At 51.2% G+C, this 19,073-nt stretch overlaps 1 protein-coding gene across 3 annotated transcripts in view; it reads right to left on the bottom strand.

The window, feature by feature from the left end:
* Positions 1–449: 449 nt before the first annotated feature.
* Positions 450–19,073, bottom strand: part of WDTC1 (WD and tetratricopeptide repeats 1) — a 71,649-nt gene continuing 53,025 nt past the window's right edge. The window contains exons 6-16 of one of the 3 annotated variants that reach the window (XM_059376798.1): positions 17,383–17,570; positions 14,723–14,905; positions 13,885–13,979; positions 13,382–13,497; positions 11,913–11,988; positions 11,204–11,309; positions 9,885–10,058; positions 6,585–6,820; positions 4,926–5,106; positions 3,851–4,043; positions 450–2,444 (exon numbers count right to left, since the gene is read on the bottom strand). In XM_059376798.1, coding sequence (XP_059232781.1) covers positions 2,247–2,444; positions 3,851–4,043; positions 4,926–5,106; positions 6,585–6,820; positions 9,885–10,058; positions 11,204–11,309; positions 11,913–11,988; positions 13,382–13,497; positions 13,885–13,979; positions 14,723–14,905; positions 17,383–17,570 — 1,746 coding nt within the window. In that variant the 3' untranslated portion in view covers positions 450–2,246. Of the gene's footprint in view, positions 2,445–3,850; positions 4,044–4,925; positions 5,107–6,584; positions 6,821–9,884; positions 10,059–11,203; positions 11,313–11,912; positions 11,989–13,381; positions 13,498–13,884; positions 13,980–14,722; positions 14,906–17,382; positions 17,571–19,073 lie in introns of all 3 variants that reach the window. The other 2 variants (XM_059376797.1, XM_059376799.1) reach the window with 2 other exon arrangements.

Here is a 19,073-nt window from a genome sequence, read left to right as displayed (position 1 = left end):
CTTCTTTTGCCTTAGTAAAACAGAATGGTCACTAGAACACACTGCATATAGCACGGTAAATATTATTGTGTAAAGCTTATGTTCATTATATACACACAAATAAGCATGGGTATCTTGGATCACAATGTAGAATGTGTATTTCTTGTTTGGGTTGATTTTAGAAGTTTGAAAAGCCACTAAGACTTCAACCTCCTTATTTTAGAGATGAGAAAACAGCTTGGAGAGTGAAAGCTGATTATTGCAATTCACAGCCACCGGGGCCAGGCGCTGCTGCACTCAGCCTCGCTGTGCTAGGAGGCCACTGCTCACAGGGATCCTCCAAGGCAGGCCTCATTCTACCCAGCAGAGGTGTGGTTACTCAAAGTCACATAGCTACAGCAGTGAGGATCAGGTACCCTCACTTTGGTTCCAAGACCCATTTGCACCCCACAAATGCCAGCAGCCACACCTAGAACAAAATGGTTTTAATCAATTGCGTCACCCTCACTCTCCTGGGAGCGGAGCAACAAAAAGGCTCGGCTCCTGCCCCCAGAGGACAGTAAGGCTTATGTGTCTCTCCACACTGCAGGGCCCAGGCTGGGCAGGTTGGGGGGTGGGTGGGGACAGATGGGGGACACAGGACGGGCGGGCAGGAGGCAGAGAGGAAATGGCAGGTGGCTCGAACACAGGAAAGCAAAAGGGGCCCCTGCTGGTCCCTGGGCCCCAGGGCCCAGCCCCAGTACTCCTGCTTTCCCCTCCCTGGCTCGAGAAAGGTCATGGAGAAGAGACAGGGGAGCAAGTCCCAGCAGCAGGAAAAGCAGCAGCAGCTGTTTCCTTCACCAATAAATATACTTCATTACCAAGCTAGAAGAGGGGGTGGGAGAGGGACTGGGTGGGGAGGAGGGGGGAGAAGCTGCCACCTGTGTTGCTGGGATTAAAGCAATGACGAGATGGTGCCAGACCCCCCACCACTATCCTCACCCCCCCTGTCTTCTTAAAACTGTGAAAAAGCTTTTAACGTGGCCCTCCTGTCTCCAGGGCTGCTCGGAAGCCTGGCTGAGAGGAGGCACCTGGCAGAGACCAGGCGGAGGGAGGGAAGGGCGGAGGGAGGGAAGAAGGGAGGCTGCTGCTCCCCAGAGGCTGCAGCTGGAGGGCTGGAGCCAAGTAAGCACTGAGGGGAGAAGGAGGGAGAAGGGGAGGAGGCTGAGCAACTGTCAGGAGAGGCTCCCAGCTGAGAGCCGAGGGGGCAGAGAGCGGCTTGGTGAGTGGTGGGGTGACTGCTGTCCAGTGTTAAGCTTGGGGCTGCTGAGGAGGGAGGGGGCCAAGTTAGGGATTTTCCCATCTGAGTGGCTCAGGAGACCCACCCCCTCCCCCCAGAGCAGCAGGGGGACAGAGAAAAGCCATCACTTCTTTGGTCTTTGTGGCGGCTCAGCATGTGGGGTGGGAGGAAGGGCAGAAAGGGCCCTTAGCAGGGAGCGCCACCTCAGCAGAGTGGGCCTGGCTGGGAGCTCTGGCAGAAAGGTCACAGTGAGGCCAAGGAGCCCCCAGAAAGGGGAGTGGGAGTGGTCATAGTGCAGTGCAGAAGGCTATGGCGTGTTGCCCCACCCTCTGCCAGGGCCCTTGGGAAAGGCTAAGCCCCCGGAGGTGGCCAGTGAGCGCAGGCGCAGGGTCCGGAGCCAGCACTGGGAGAAGGGCGAGGACACTCTCGTGCCCAGGCAGGGGCCTTGCCTTGCCTACTGCAGGACTCCCACCTTCCTTTGGCTTCCACCCTGACACGGTGGCTCTGGAGGGAGGGTGGGACCCCATCCTTTTTCAGAACCTTCCCTGAAGCCACAGAGGAGCTAGCCTTGCCCTAGGAGCAAGCGTGGCAACAGGTCAAGGCTAGCCCTTACGGACTGGAATTCCACCCTCTTCCTGCCGCCAACTGAAGTGTAGGGCAGTCCTTGAAGACAGCTTTGGCCCTTGCCTCCCAACCTGAGGCGGGCCAGAGCCCTCCAGGGACATGGGAGGTGGGTGGTGTCTGGAGGGGCTTCCCCTCCTGCTCTTCTGCTCAGAGCTGAGGCCAGTCAAGGGGCAATCTGCCCCAAAGTCTGAAAGCCAGCGAGTTGTAGCAACCCCCCACCCCCAATGCCAAACTAACAAACAAAACAGGGAAATGAAAAAAATGGGGGGAGGGGGAAGACAAACCAAAACAGAACCCCCTGACCTCCTGCCCATGGTGGAGGGTCCAGCCAGTAGCAGGGGCCAGGGACCAGAGCAAGGAGGGTCTAGCTGGGCCGGCACTGAACCTGGCCCTCAGAGCTGTCCTCATCATCAGAGGCTCCCGCACCCCCACTGCTCAGGCCTGTGATCCGGTAGCCCATGTTGAGCAGCATCACCTCCAGTGGGTCGGCGTTCATGCGCCGCTGGTTGGCCTGGGAAGCACCCTCCATGTCCTCCACAACTCGGCCTGTGAGGTCTTCGCTCTATGGGGAAGGCACACAGCACCGGGAGAGAAGTGTGTGAGGGAGGTTGGCAAACACACACACACACACACACACACACACACACACACACACAGATGGGGCGGTATACATAGAGGTGGCTGGACACATCAAGAGATGTACGTGGGGCTGTACGTATATCCTATGTAGATGCGGATGCAGGGAACCCACATATGGGGATACGTACAGGACACGTGCTTACCAGGATACAGATATGAGGGAGACATGCCATGTGGGGTTATACATATGGGACCCATCTGGTAGTACACACTGGAAGGGGACACAATACACTGAGATATATATGGAGGTGCTGGGATACACACTGGGGGGGGCTTACCCCTATGGGGGTACCTATTGGCGGGGCCCCATACAGGAAATGGTGGGGCTTACCACATGGGGTTACACACATGGGGGGCCCATACATGGATATATGTGGGAGGACTTGCACCAGGGTCTGCTGGGCACACCTACTAGATACCCAAGGCAGGAGGAACAGGCAACACCCCCCATCCTACTCTTCCGTCATCACTCCCAACAACCCTTCCTGTATCCTTCTTTTTCCCTCCTCTCATGGGAGAGGCCTGTAGGGTTCTCTTTAAAATTCACAGTAAATTGCCCCTGTAATTAGATACACCACTTCACTTCTGTTTTGCTGGCTAGAAAGGGGAGGGAAGTGGGGCAGAGGGCAGGGGAGGCCTCAGGCCAGCCTGCCTGGCTACCCACCCTGGGAGTAGAGGGGACCACATCCTCCTAAGTGTCCCTGTGGACTGGACACTTCACAGGCATCACTTCTTTATCCTTAAAGCAACGTTTTGAGGTGGTGCTGTCATACCCATTCCAATGTACAGATAAAAACCTGGGCCAGAGATGGTTAAGTCCCTTAGGCAGTGAGTGAAGGGGCCAGGATTCAAACTTAGGCTCGCAAAGATTCCGAAGCCTGCATACTTCCCATGTAACAAGGGACTGGCTTTTGTCCAGCTTCTGGGGGACACAACACAGTGGTATATGAGGTCCCTAGGGAGCCCCTGAGGGGCTGTTCTCATGAGGTGGCACTGGGGCTGCTCCAGTTCCCTCCCGGCCTCCTGCAGCCGGTCCTTGGTTACTGTTTCCTGTATGGGAGTCTCATCCCCTCAGCTTGCTCAGGGATGTGCCTTGAGAAGGCAGGTGCCTACTCTTCCCCCTGGGGCTGCCTACTGCATTTGGAACTGATGGCTCCCACCATGACACAGTGCTGGGCCCTCAGGTAGGAGTTCACTCATCCCAGCGGCTTCCATGTCTGAATGACTCATTTCTCTCCCCAATCCTCCCAGGCCCAGCCGGAGGCCTTGCCAGGGTCCAGCCCAACCTTTGTCCCTGTCCAGTTTGGGCCATTTTCTCCACACCCTCACCTCTGGCCGGGGGTTCCAGAGCCGCACAACAGGGTCAATGCCGCTGGTGGCCAGGAAGCAGTAGCTGGGGTGTGGCTGCAGGCAGTTGACGATGGACTCGTCCCCTTGGAGCACGCGGACCAGGTTGGTGGTCTCCTTTTCCCAGATGAAGAAGGAGCCATCGTCAGAGCCACTGACGATGTACTGAGCATTGCTGGCAGAGGGGCAAAGGGCAGGGAGGTCAGGTGGGGTACTGCCCTACAGCCTCAAGTAGAGGCTGTACGGCTTACGGCAAGGGGAGCAGGGAACTCTGGGGTCTTCACTTGACTCAGAACTCCCACACACGGCAATCCTCTCCATACTGCACAGCCTTAGTCGCTGTCCAGCTATTAAGCTTAAGATCAGGGACTGCTTGGGTGCCTCCAAGATACTCTCCCTCAACACAAGTTATAAGCTCCCTGGGTGCGGGATCAATCCTGCATCTCTTCAATTTCTGGGAACACTCTTGTCTAAGCCTTCCCAGCAGTCCTTGCTTCCTGGGTTCACAACCCCCTTACACACCACTGACACTTAGACGGGATCTTGACGGAGAGACTCTCAACACTCAAGGGTTTCACTTACCCCAAGAAGGTATACCATATACAAAGGAGGGTTGGGGGTGACGGGGTCTGAGACATGGGCTATGTACCACAGTACCAGGGGCACAGCTCTGAGAACACAAGTGTGCTAAGACTGCCAGCTTTTGAGGGCTCTGGCCTTATACCCCAGCAGAAGGAAGCTCCAAGCATCCACATCAAGACCAAGCTCTGGCACATGGAGACAGAGGGAGAGGGGGCAGGGGATAAAGGCAGAGTCCAGACCCCATGCTGGATGCTCTGTGGATTACCTCACAAATCCTCATTATGGCCCCATGAGTGGGGATGGCTTGTTTCATTTTATAGATGAAGAGACAGGCCCACAGAGGTGAAGCCATTTCGTTAAGGATACAGAGGCAGAACTGGGATTTGAGACTTTTCTGAAAGCATTATGCCCCCACAACCCCCCAGTCTCCTGCTGCCAACCAGGCTGTGCCCTCCTCCTCTTCAGGGCCTCAGACCTGCCAAAGAAATTGGCCTCCTTGATATCCGTTGTGGTGTTGCAGTGGCCGCAGTAGCGGAACTGGTAGTCGTAGCTTCGCTCCCGCAGCACCATTTCATCCTCTGAGATGGAGTCCTTGCGGCTCGTACTGCGGAGGCGGACAGGGCCGCCGCCACCACCGCCGGCTCCCTTCTTCTCCTCTAGGGTCAGAGAGCAAGGAAAGGTGAGACCTGTCCTTATTTTCCCTCCCCTACCTTGTCTCTACCCCGGCCCTGTTTTCAGCTCATGTGCTGACAATGTAGGGCTATCTGCCTCTACTCCTACCCTCGAAAGCTGAGAATGACTGTGAGGAAGAAGCATTTTTGGACGTAACCCTTGAGGATGTTCAAGAGGGGACTTTGGATGCTAGAAGGGCCTTTGCTCAGGTCCCAGAACAATGTCTGGAAGTCCCAAGGATGCACAGGCCCACAGTCTGTTTCTGTGGAGGTAAGAGGCAGGGAGGAGAAGGTGAAGCACTACTGAGAGACTTGAAAGGGTAATTTTTCTAAGTAGACCTACAGCTCTGAAAGGAGTAAAGTCTAAGCCCTTCCTCACTGGAAGATGAGTTATAGATCCCAAATGAGGCACTGATCAGTTCAGTGCCTTGGGTAAAATCACAACAGTTTTCTCAGTGCCTTAAAAGTGCCTTGATTCTGCCTGCCTCAGGGCCTTTGCATGTGCTGGTTCCTAGGCCAGAAATCTTTTCCTCCCACAGGTATACTTTTTATCTAGTTACCTCTTCTTCCCCATCCCTGAGATCTCAGATTAAATGTCTCCTCCTCTAGAACCCTAGCCTGACATTAAGCTCTGCCCCAGGCACCTGCACCGTATCAGCCCCCCATGGCACTCATCACATTGTTTCTCCTTCATTGCTTGGTTCCTTTGCTAGGGCTGTAAACTCCACGAATCCCATCTGACTTGTCCACAGCTGTACACCCACAACCCAGCACAGTGTCTAGCATGTGGTAGATGCTGGATAACTACTCAAACAATGCATCAGTCGCATGGTTAGTAAATTGCATAGGAGAGAGGTGAGGGTCCATGTCTTCATCACAAACACCCAGCTCACCCTCCAATGCTACTGAGCAGAGCTGGACAGGGCTTCAAATGAGCTCTGTGGAGGCAAGGCCGTGGGGTCAGGGAGGCTGGCTGTGTGTTACCTTAGGTCACATGGTTACCACACGGCAGAGCTGCATGCGTGAGGCATTTCCACTGCCTTCCACTGCTGCCTCTGCTGCAATCAGCCAGACTGGAAGGAGTACAACTCCCCACTGCTGCCTCTTACTCAGATGTCCAATGTAACAACTAAGACCCTGTCTCTGTGAGCCGGTGAGAAGGCCCAGCTGGAGCTATGCAGACTGGGCTCAGTTTCTTCCTGTCCTGAGTCCTAGGCATTAAGCCAGGTGCTTTAAACATACTATTGTTAATCCTCAAGAGAAACCTTAAATGGGAGGTGCTATCATTCCCCCTTTACAGTTGGGGAAACTGAGTCTCAAAGAGACCAAGTGAGTGACCCAACCTCACATAATTTCTGAATCAGCCTAAGAATCCAGGCCTCTCTAATCTCAGAACCATGTCTTCTCCAGCATGTCACACAGGACCTCAAAGTAACAGCAACCCCTCCTCAGTGCCCACTCACCACCGTCATTTTTGGAGAAGAGGGCTGCCGTGATGTCGCGGCCCAATGCGTCACAAGCACTACTGTGGGCCTGCTCCGGGAACTTCCCTTTGAAGTCATCCAGGCACTCCAGGGCCTCAGCCACGTACTTGAGCTCAAAGAGGCAGCGGGCCAGGCGGAAGTGTGCCTTCAGGTGGCACGGGTTTAGGGAGATGGCCTTGAGGCAGTCTCTCAGGGCATCGTAGTGGTCACCATCCCTGGGAAGGCAGGGGAGTGTGGCTTAGAGGTAGGACCGTGTGGCAAGCAAGGAGTCCACCCAGTCTCCTCTGAGGTGGGCCACCTCAGCCCACCTCTGACAGATTTCAGGGCGACGGTGCTTGTAAACGAAAAGAACCCTGGCTCAGCCCAGACCCTGCTCCCCAGGAGACAGAGTATGTTAAGGAGATGAGTCAGGAGCCCTGAAGTCTTGGTGGGGGATGGAGGGATGGTGTGCGCGCACCAGGGTACGCGCATGTGTGAAAGATAAAACAGTGTCAGGCTGCCCTCTGCTGGGCACAGAGTGCAACTGCACACTAGCTCACCCCAGGCCCCTGCAGCTCTGCAGCAGAAGGCCTGGCATCTTGCCCACTTCAGGCTCCCCAAGCCCTCCTTCTCTCTTCCTCCAACTACCTCCTCAAATCCCCCCGGCTGGTCTTCAAAGCCCTGGCCAAGGCAGGGGGCCCTCAAGGACAGTTCGGCGGTCTGGGGAAGCCAGAAGTGCCAGGCTGGGGACTCAGGGTCTGACCAGCAGGCAGCAAGCCCTCAGCCAGACCCCCCTCTGTCCTGGCTGACTGATCCACAGCAGCTGTGGCCTCTACCTCCCGGGGCTGAAGGATGGGGCCTGACAGACTGGCAGAGTCAGCTCTCTGGAAGCTGATGGCAAAGGGGGGTGTGCACGCCAGGAACTCCAAATCATCCCCACTCGCTACCTTCAACCTCCCAAAGCATGGATGAAGGGAGATGGGGATGGTTTTCAGTTTTTGGGGGGACAGCAAGCAGGGAGGGGTCTTAAGGAAGTCCCCTGCTCTCCCACCCTGTGCCAGAATATAGGATACACTCCTCCAGTACCTCTCATCTGTTCCCACCTGTCGTTTATAGATCAGACAGGTCACAGGACTTCTCCTTTAGTAGCCTTCCCGCCACCCCCCCTTTTCCCTGCTGGGCTGAAATGGGCCTAGGACCCAACTGTGACAAGCAGCGTTCCCCAAAACTGATGCTCTTTCCACCAAGGCACAGCTCACAACCCTCCTGCACAGGGTCAAAGCAGGCCCGACAGGGGAAATGTCCTCCTGACCCTCCTCTCCTACAGCACTAAAGAGCGAGCATTCAGCCCTTGCAATAGCCATACTCAGATCGGGAACAAGCAGCTCATCAGCGTGGGAGCAGGCAGGGGACAGAGTGCTTTGAAGGCCTGGCCTGCGTTAGAACGACGGGCTATGATGAAGGAGCAGGCACTGTTTGGAAACCCAATTACCACCTGCAAAGTGCCCCTCAGAGCTCCTGGAGAGAGCCAGACAGAGACCAACCAGGAGCCAGAGGGTGACAGCTCCCACTGCACCCAGGAGCAGATGGCAGCCCTGGAGAGACTGGCCTGGGACAGAATGCGACATTCTGGGGTCACTGGCAGGCGTGTGGGGATGGGGAGAGTGGGCTGGCTCTAGGGTTCACCCATCCACCAGACTCACTGCCAGATCAATCTCCCTGAAAGGACAGCCCTCAGCACATCCCTCTCCTGCTCAGAACCCTTCAGTAGCTGCCCATCACCCCACTGAATCCAGGCCAAAACAGCCACCGCTCTGCATTCCAAGTCCTTCCCAGGCCGGCCCCAGGCTACCTCACAGACTCATCTCCTGCCAGTCCCTTCCAGAACTCTCTGCTCCAGCCAAATGGATTTGTTGTTCTGCAAACAAGCTCTTCAGTCAGTCCCCCACCCCCACGCCTTTGTTCGCACCATCTCTCTGGGAATGTCCTTCCCCCATAATCCCTTCCTCCTTTTCCCTTCCTTGCCTAAGTCTGCCCACACTCAAAGCCCATCAGATACCTCATCTTCCTGACACTTCCCTGACCCCAGCTGAAGTGACTTAACTTTTCTTAGTGCCCACAGCCTTTTACTTGACCATGCAAAGACTCACTGCTTCCTGACTCTTTCACAAAGAGAACCATGATCATGTCTTTGTCCTCTGCCCAGAAGCTGGGGACTCTGGAGCACAGGAACTCAAAGTGAAGAACTTTGTGTTCCCGGTATCTAGTGCATAGTAGGAGTTCAGAGAACATGTCAAGGGCTTTATCAGCCTCTCTTAGCAAGAATGCAAGAGTGAAACAGCTTTCAGTCTAAAGCCTGGATGAGGACACTGCATATTCTACCCAGCTCTTGGGACAGAGAGGCCAAACACCTCAGGATGGCTCCCAAACCATCATCTCCTCAGTCAGGTTACCATCTGAGTCTTTGGCAAACTCTTGACGCGTGAGCTAAGGCCAATGGGGTAGCATCTTCCCAAACCCCCATCTACCATCCTGTTAACTTGGGTGGGTTTCTTAAGCTTCCCTCTCTGGCCTGCCTTGTTGCAGCCAGACGATGGCACACCAGCTGGCCTGTCTGTCTGGGCAGAGCCGACGGATGCCAGACGGAGCAGAAATGGCTGTGGGCCCAGCTCTATCCATCTCCAGTCCTGGCCCCGACTGGGGGATGGGGCCTGCTTGCCTGCTGGTGCTTCAGGCAGAAGGGCTAGGAGCCCTGATGGTCTCCAAAGATAGCAGGTTCTTCAGGATATGGACCCCACCCCTTTACCACCAGCCACTATGACCCAACATGACCCACAGCCAGCTTCAGATCTCTGGTATCTTGTTTGTGCTTAGTCCAAAGGTCTAAGAGCATAGAAAAGCAAGCTCCAAGGTCAAGGAGCTGCAGAATCATTTCAGACAGATACCAAGTGAATTCACCAAATGCCTCTTTCCTATGTAGCAAGAATTCCACTGTTCCTTCATAGTCCCAATTCAAGGCACAATTATCCAACAGTTGGGATTAATCAATCTCTCAAGTCCTACTTATCCAGTGGCCATATCACTTTACAACAAAACACCACTACTTAACAAAACTATTTCACTGTGACCTTCCTTGGTGCTTGAGAATTCCTGACTTCCAGTCTGGAGATGGGGAGAAGCAGCCTGGGGCTAAGGAGCCCTAGGAGGCAGTGGGATGCCACTGTCACTTTCCCTGGAGGCCTCAGCAACTTGGCTCCATCAGGCCCCTTGTCTTCATCCCCCGTCCTAAGGTCCACTCACCACTTGCGCTTCATGTAGGCAGCAGCTCGGTTCCCGTAGAGCATGGCATTGTGAGGGGCCCTCTGCACGGCCTTGCTGTAAAGCTGAATGGCCTGGGTCCACTGCTGGCAGGCAAAGGCCTCGTTGGCTTGCTGTTTCACGCGCTCCAAGTATGGGGGCAGCTCTACCTGGGGACTACGGGGAAGGAGAGCCAAGTTGGGCCAGCCAAAGAAGGTCAGAGCAGTCTCTCAGGAAGTCTATAGCCTTGCCTGAGGGCCACCTGTTATTTTCTTGGTCCCTGGGATCTGCACTGTCATTTAGAAGAGGGGCGCACTTCCATTCTTGGTCTGGGTTACTGCAATAGGTAATGGGCGGAAGTCCCCATACTCTGAACCAGTGAAAAAACAAGAGGAACTGTCATGGACAGGTAAAAGGCAACTCTCTCTCTCTTTTTTAAAAATTAAACTCTAAGTAAACTCTATGCCCCCAACATGGGGCTCAAACTCATGACCCCAAGATCAAGAGCTGCATCCTCCACTGACTGAGCCAGGCAGGCACCCCAAAGGCGATTCAATTTGATTCTATTTATTAGAGAGAGTGCGAGTGTGTGTGAGCTTGCACGTGCGAGCGGGGAGTGGGCAGAGGGAGGAGGAGAGAATCTCAAGCCAACTTGTGCTGAGTGCGAAGTTTAACAGGGGGCTCAATTTCATGAGCCTGAGAGCATGACCTGAGCTGAAATCAAGAGCTGGGTGCCTAACTGGTTGAGCTACCCAGGTGCTCCCCAAAGGCAATTCTTAATCAAACTCCTGAGCATGATAATAGCTAACCACCCACCCCCACACTGAGCTGAACCTTGTGACCACCCAAGTTCCTCCCATGTATCTCTTTATAGAGACTTCTGTTTCTCTCAAAGTTTAGAGGCTTTGAACACCTCTATACCCAGCATTGGGCTTGGTAGTGAATAGAGGCCAAAAGATAATATGGGACAAAGAAAAATAAAATGGGGGAAGAATATCTATGTAGAACACCTTTAAGAGAGAGCTCAGTACTAAGAGACAGCTGATCCCCTGGTCCTGACCCAGCTACGGATACCAAGGGACTGGAGCTTCAGTCTGAGCATGACTGGAATCCTACCAGGTAGGAGCAGTACTGGAACCACTAGCCACATCCAGAAATACTCCATTACTCCATTATATCCCTTGCCCCAGTCCCCAGACTTGGAAGTATGTACCTGGATGGACGGTTTACAAAACATGCTCTTATATCCCTTCAATTATACTGTAAGGTACCATAAGGTGTAATTGGGACTGCAAGGGCTGGACAAGTCAGACTGGCCTCACCTGACATGTCCCCTACTCTCCGGCAGCCGGAAGCCATTGCTATGAAGGTGCAGGCCATTGGACACGCCGTTGGATACACCATTGGTGGACATCTTGCCGTTCTGAACTTCTGGCAGGGATGGAGAGAAAGAACAGCAACAACTCAGGAGGAGTTCCCCATTGCTCCTCAGCAGCCCTCCAGCTTCCATCAGAGGATATGATGGTTCCACTGTGGGCCATCCTCCTGGGGTGAGACCCCTTCCCAGAAAGCAAGTTTTGATGCAGGTAGGCAAGTGCATAAAGAAAAGCCTGTGCGCCCTCTGCTGGTTGGAGAGGGACACAGCTTTAACTTGGCATTACCCTTAGGTGGGATTTGGGGGGATGTGGGGTGGGTGGGGGTGTGTGTGTGTGGGGAGAACGGGACTTTTAGAGGTGCCTAAATCAACTGCAGGCCCCAGGAAAGAGTCAGTGAGGAGACTGACCCAGGATGAGAAAGGAAGGGCAACTACTTGATGTCCTTAAGAGACAAGCCACGCAAAGTGCTTTTTCAGAGGGAAGGTATCTCTGACCTACTGTTCTCTTCCTTCTTACTGTACACAGAGCGTTCTTTCAGAGAATCGAGTCCTTTTGGGGCACAGCCACAGCACAGGGAAGGGGCAGCTTTCTCAGCAGAAGTGGCAAACGCTCAAGCTCCCCAGCAGAGATAACCCTACCCCAAGAGAGAACTTACCCCCTGAGGAGTGGCATTTTCTAGGCAAGAGAAAGGTGTACGGCCGCTGCTTGTAAGTCAGGTCAAACAAATAGACCTAGGGTGGAAGGGTCAAGAAAAGAGATGGAGGCTGTGAGGTAAGAAAGTGGCCGGCCAGAAGCAAGGCCTTGGTGGCTTGATGGCTCTCAGGAACACAGTGTGTATTGAGTAGGGAGCCATCCAGCAAGGCCAGGAGGTGTTCTACGGAACAAACCTCAGACAGGAACACCTTCCCAGTTCCCAGTCCCGAGGGTGGACTGCTTAAAACACCGCCATTAATTAGAATCACGTGTTTAAGTTTGAAAGGTCCTCAGAGGTCACAAAGCCAAATTTCTCATTTTATAGATGGGAAAACTGAAACCTCAGAGAAGGGAAGCAATTTGCCCAAAGCATCATTGCTATTTACTTCTCTCAGTGAACATAAAATTATTATTATTTAACGTTTTTTCAATTCTTACTTTGCTTTAGGAACTTGGCTAAATGTTTTATAGGACTTACCTCATTTCATCCTAGAAACCACCTCATAAAGAAGTACTATTATTTTTTTAGTTTATTGTTTTTAGTTATCTCTATACCCAACATAGGACTCTGAACTCACGGCCCCAGGGATCAAGAGTTGCATGCTCTTCTGACAGAGTCAGCCAAGTCAGCCCAAGAAGTACTATTATTATCAACCCCTTTACAGACAAAAGAAATATGGGCTGAACCTTTATTTACCCACAGCCATAAAAGTAGTATGTGGCACAGCCAAGACCCAAAACCAAGTCTGTCTGGCTCTAAGCCACTCTGCTACACTGCATCACTATTCATCCTAATGCTACCTTCAGGCCAGGTGATGGCCCAGCAATCTGAAGCCAGGACCAGTTCTCCATTCCAGTCCTCTGGTACATAGTCCGCCTTGCCTTGTTCATCAGCTGCTTCACCTGCCATGTCTCCTGTCAACCTGGGCTGCATCATATTTCACCTCTGTCTCCTTCATGTTTATAATGATGCTAGTCCCAGAGTAAGTGCTCAGTGAGTGTTTGTAGAATAAATGGATTTAAGCAAGGCTTACTAAATATCCTGACCGAGAACACGCAAAAAGAAGGGTTAGTAGCCTGCCATTACCAAGGAACACTCCTACAGGCTGACTCAGCCCCAGGGTTCCCTCCTAGGAAAATGGAGGATGAGGAAATCGAGGCTCAGAAGAATGAAGACCCTCACAGTTCAAACTCCCAGCACACAGAAGGCCAGCATTTGAAGACCGGTCCGTCAGTTCTAATGCTTCAGAAAAAGCCAAGGCCAGGGCACCTCTCTGGGAATTCCAATAATGCCAGGTTGCTCCTACTATGAAGTAATTTACAATAAGGCTGTTGCTTGTCTGCCTCATGGCAGTGGAAGTGAGGTGTTAAGCCCTGGCTGCCGACTGTAGGGTGAAGGAGGGCAGAGCTACCTCGGGCAGCCGGACATACCTGCTCCCCTCCCATGTTGACCAGCAGCTCTGTGCCATTGGGGCTGAAGGTCACATAGGTGGCGACCAACACTCTCAGACGGTTGTTGTAATCAGGCAGCTTCACAGGCAGGTGACCTGTGGGGAGAAGCTCAGTTACCCTAATGTGAAGCTCCCCATCTTTCCCCAGAGGGGCAGGGAGTTGTGTGAAGTCAATCATATCAATAATGGTAGCAATTACCTTCATCATAAAAGCAGCTACAAGTGTTGGGCACTCACTATATGCACTAGGCTAACTGCTTTATATACTTTATTTCATTTCATCATTATGATGCCTTTTTATGGAAAAGGAATTAAGACTCATCAAGGGTAAATACTTTGCCAAAGGTCACAGTGGCAGTCAGGATTAAAGCCCACATCTGCCTTACTCTAAAACCCTTTCTCTTGACCACCATGCCATGCTGTCTCCCTGCACCACCCCAGAGTCAGCCAAGAATGTGGGGCCAGGGCTGGACTGAGCCCTACCTGCTACGTAATACTGGGCGGCACCATCCGGAAGGGGCTTCTGCCGGTCACAGAAGGTGTGGACACCTGCCGAAGGGCTCTGCTTCATGCTCTTCCTGGTGGGAAGGCAAACCATATAGGTTATAACCCCTAGCACTACCCTTGGCTAGTCTAGATCACACTCCCTAGAGGAAAACCTAAATTTTTACCTCTGAAAGGAGATACCTTTCTTCCTTACCTGAACAACCCCAAAGTTTCACCAATTAGACAGCCATGGCCGTACACATTACAGTGCTTTACAAGTAAGTCCTATCCATTGTCTTAGTCCTCATGACCACCCTATTATTCTCATTTTACAGATGATGGAGTTAAGGTTCAAGGTCCACTCCATGTCACGCAGTGTATGAGGAGCAGCAGTGGTCGCCCAAACCCACAAATGAAAGTCTAGCAGGCCAGACACCCCTGTGCCTGTCCCAGGAGTTGACTGAAAACCCAGGCTGGCAGAGCTGCTCAGGTCTGCAACTTAGGTGGAGGTTCTGAGTATATTATACATTTGTTTAAAAAATAATAAAATTAAATGTACAAAAAAGAATTACATGTATAAGATTATAACTCTGCACGAATACTCATAGTAAGAGAACAAGTGAAAATATTATACACAGTGATTTGTTTCAGGTGGTGGATTATGGGTAGTTTTCTCATTATATTTTCCATATTTTACAAAATAAACATGGATTACATTTTTTTAAAAAATCACAAGAATTTAAAGACCCATCTCAGAAAGAAGAGGGCATGGCAATGGGGGAAAGGGGCAGCAGGTTCCCAGGGACCTGGCCATGGGAGGCCGAGCTATTCATACCTGTGGTTATGAATCATGCGAATGTCATAGAGCCTCACAAAGGGCCCACTGGCCCCTACTGCCAGGCAGTTGTTGTCCTGGGGGTTGACGGTGAGGCACTTGGCCTCCACCAGCTGGCCACAGTACTCTGTCAGGTCAATCAGCACCTCCGAGTGTTTGCTGTTCTCCCGAAGGTCATACTGGCTGTGAGAGAGGACAGCGTTAGGGGATGGGGGTTGGGTCCTCCTGTGAGGCAGGGGAGAAGCTAAGGCCTTGTTATACAAAGGGACTGAGAGCAGCTCTGACCTGTTCCTAAATAATAAGAATGTCAAAAACCACTATTTTTTTTTGGAACATTTTATTTTTTAAGTACTCTCCACACCCAGTGTGGGGCTTGAACTCAGGACCCTGAGATCAAGAGCAGAATGCTCCTCTGACTTAGCCAGCCAGGCGCCCTGAAAAACCATTCCCATTTCCCTAGTGGTCACGATGGGCCAGGCACCTAAAATAGGCTTCTCATACAATCTGTTTTATTCTTTATGTAACTATTTACGGAAAATACTACTGTAATGTTTTTTGTTTGTCTTCTACAGGTATCAGTGATATTAAGTACTATTACTAGTGATTACTAAAAATGAGAAACTGCTTTGTGTCCAGTGCTATCTGTAAATGTTGCACATGGATTATCTCATTAAATCCTCATGCCATTCCCAGGTACCATTACAACACTGAGGCCGAAGGCAGCTGACACCGCCATAAATGTGAAGCTGGGATAGTGCAGAGCTGGGGAGACAGCCTTTAACCACCTGGCTTCGCTCCTTAACTCTACTTTTAATCTAATTTCTTACAGGAAACAAAGAAGTATGGAGGTGACTGAAAGGAGAATCTAGAGGTCACCTAAGAGCGATCTAGAAACACTTAGCATCAAGACAAGCCTGAGTCCCACTCAGGTCATGTCAGACATCCCCTGCAGCAGCAACCCCCCTCACGGCAGTTTGGAGGACTGCTGTGCTGCCACTACACAGGCACAGAGAATTGGGAGGATGTGCCCTGTGTGCTCACCCACCTCCTGCCTAGACACTGGCAATAATCTCCACCCTGCCCGCCTCACCTTTCTATGCCCACCTCATCAGATCGCTCTTCCTAAAATACGGTTTTTGTTACATCACTCTCCTGCTCAAAAACCTGAGGGGATTCCTCAATACTTCTAGCTTACTGTTAGTAAACATTGACCAAACTCATCAGTCTGGTTTCTAAGACCCAATTTCAAGCTAACATCGTCCCTCAGCTTTCTAACTGCGCCGATGACAAATATCCCCCATGTGGCTATCTTACCCCTGCCTCCATGAACTCTGCTTAAGTTGGGGAGTCCACTCAGCTTTTCCTTGCCCATCCAAATCCTGCCTATTCTGCAAGGTCCAGTGTATGCTCACCTTCTGCTAGGACACTTTCCCTGACTGTACCTTTGCCTAAGTGCCACTCAGGCTCTGACTCTAGGTGCTTTGCCTATCCCTGCTGCCCTGGCACAGTCTGGTTAGTGAGGGTCAACAAGGGTAACACGGAATTGTACCTGCCACTGACCAAAGTGCTTTTTGTCTTCCAAGTACTCTCCTAAGGTTTTATAGGCACTATCTTGATTTTAATGCTCAGGCCAAGGGAGATATTATGATAATTTCCATTATAGATGATGAAACTGAGATTCAGGGGTAAAGTGACTTGCCCCAAATACTGAGTGACAGAGGTAGGACTTGATCCCAGGTCTCTCTGACATCAGTGCCCTGTTTCTAACTGCTGTTTTATAGTTCATGCGATCTAGATCTCTCTTCTTTTGTAATGGGGAAGAGGGTATAAAGTCCTACAAGATCTCAAGGGAGACATTAAATCAGGTTGGAGAGACAAGGAAAAAGTTCTAAAGTCACCTCTGAAGAAAGGAGTTAAAGGGCAATGAGACCATTTTAGGATGAAGGAAAGTAGAAGCAAAGTTGTCATAACCTAGGCCACTGGGAAGGGGGAAAGCCCACGTGACCATTTCTGGCTGGCTATCCCTTTCTCACATATATGCCCACTGATCAACTCTTTGAGAGAATGTATCAAGCACCTCTACGTACTAGGCACTGTGCTGGGCTCCAGGAACAAAACCAGGGATGAGAGAGAGATGGAGATGCTTTGGCAGCTCACTGTTCAGTGAGTGATACAGACAAAAAGATAAACTAATGAGTAAATAAAATTAAAGAACTACAGATAGTGATTGGAGTTAAAGAGGATACAATTAGTGTGCTGAGACAGAATGATTGGAGGGGGTGTCCTACTTCAGACAGGATAGAAAAGGTGCTTCTGAGGAGGTGATCCTTAACGTGATCTCAGGGCGAGGAAGAGTCAAATAAGGAAAGAACTGGGGACAGAGAAAACTAGGTGGAGGGAACACCAAGTGTGAAAGTCCAGAGGAGGCTGACTGCTGGGTGACAGCAGGCCTGCAGGCCTGGATATAGTGGATATAGAACAAGCAATGTTCCCAGTTTTATATTCACAGAAAACTGCCCTGGGCAGACACAGGAGGCTGAACTCTGCTGACAGGAAGGAACCAGGCCTATGGAAGGAAGCGGGGGGCGGATGGGATGGGGAGCCAACATGCAGGGGGAGCAGGGGAGGCACAGGCCCCACTCCATGCCTCAGGCCCTTACCGGATAAGCCCGTCCTCAGCAGCACTCCAGAATGTGTTGGGCCACATGGGCGCTGTGGCGATGCGTTTCACCCGGTTTGTATGGTCTCCAAACATGTGGATCGTTTCCTTTACTGTCAGGTCGTGGACATGCACTTTGGAGTCGGCTGCCCCCGTGATCAAGATGCGGTCCCCAGCGTGAGGCAGGAACTGCTCCAGAGAGATCGAAGAAGAGATTGGCAGGCAGTGTGGGTCGGGCTGGCCAGGAAAGAAGACTAGCCTGGATGTTAGCACCCTCTTTCCTTCATTTTGGGTAAGAAAATGAGCCCATCCAAGACACTCCACTAAGGAAACTGCATCAAGCATCAGCCCACAGGCCCAAAGGTAAAAACTGGGACATACGCCTTTATTTCGGCGGAGTAGTCCTGACTTATGCCAAACTGAACTACCTAAGAAAGCCTTTTCCTCTGACCCTTCCCCAGGTAAGAGCTGAGCAGGTGACAGTCACAGTTGTTACCATTTACTAAGTATTTACCATGTGCCAGACACCTGGGCAGGTTCCTTATCTTACCAATATTTTAAATAACCCACTTAAAATTGAGGTTCAGCACTAACACTGAGTTAACTCGAGTCTGTCTGATTCTCATGTGAATACTGCCTCATGAGGACCATTTGATAACCTGAGAATTACATAACAAAGTAGGCTTAAAATGAAAAGGACTTCCAGTGTTTTAAGAAGAAAGTAGTATTTTAAGTTGGGTTCAAATATTTCTGGAGAACAATCTGGCAATAGGTAACAAAGTAAAAGATGTTTCTATCTTTTAATCCCACACTTCCACTCTTGAGAAATTTCTATTAGGAAAAAGGGACCTGTGCAGAAATGCTCAGAGCAGCACTCCTCGTAATGACAAATACTGGAAATGGCTCAAATGTTGGGCCCTGGGGAAGGGTTGAGCATCAGGAGGAAACATCTCCCTGCAGCTGTTACAAAGAATGAGAACCCCGCCATTCAGATGAAGTTGAGAATAAAATATTCCAGATGACATGTCATAAGAACAAAACAGCCATAAATACAGCTCTGAACAGTAATCTTTAAAAGGTGTGCGGTTCTATCACCTAGCTTTAAGGAAAAAAAATGTTTGGGTATGGTGTTAGTTGACTTTTTCTCTTCTTTCTTGAGTTAAAAAAATTTAATTATCTTCTTTCTTAAATGAAAAGTTCCTCCCAAACCACAACAAGGCTGAACCGGTGCTGGGGTTGGGGCATTAATCTGCATTTAAAGAGCTCCAGTCCTACTTGACTTAATTGTTCAGGAAAGAGCAACAATTCACTCTTCCCACACACCACTGTCTAAGGGCTCACCAGAACAAGGGCTGGATGAAACAGACGGAATTCCATCATTTTTAGAGGCAACCAGTAGTCTTTAATTCCGTCTGGAAACAGCATGTACTTCAGGCACAACAGAAGAGGGAGCTCTTGAGGCCTCACACACTGTAGTAGTCCAGTCCTACTTGACTTAATTGTTCAGGAAAGAGCAACAATTCACTCTTCCCACACACCACTGTCTAAGGGCTCACCAGAACAAGGGCTGGATGAAACAGACGGAATTCCATCATTTTTAGAGGCAACCAGTAGTCTTTAATTCCGTCTGGAAACAGCATGTACTTCAGGCACAACAGAAGAGGGAGCTCTTGAGGCCTCACACACTGTAGT

The sequence above is a fragment of the Mustela nigripes genome, chromosome 14, assembly GCF_022355385.1.
Source record: "Mustela nigripes isolate SB6536 chromosome 14, MUSNIG.SB6536, whole genome shotgun sequence".
NCBI lineage: Eukaryota > Metazoa > Chordata > Mammalia > Carnivora > Mustelidae > Mustela > Mustela nigripes.
Note: the sequence above shows the minus strand (reverse complement) of the source record. Positions and strands in the feature narration are given on the sequence as shown.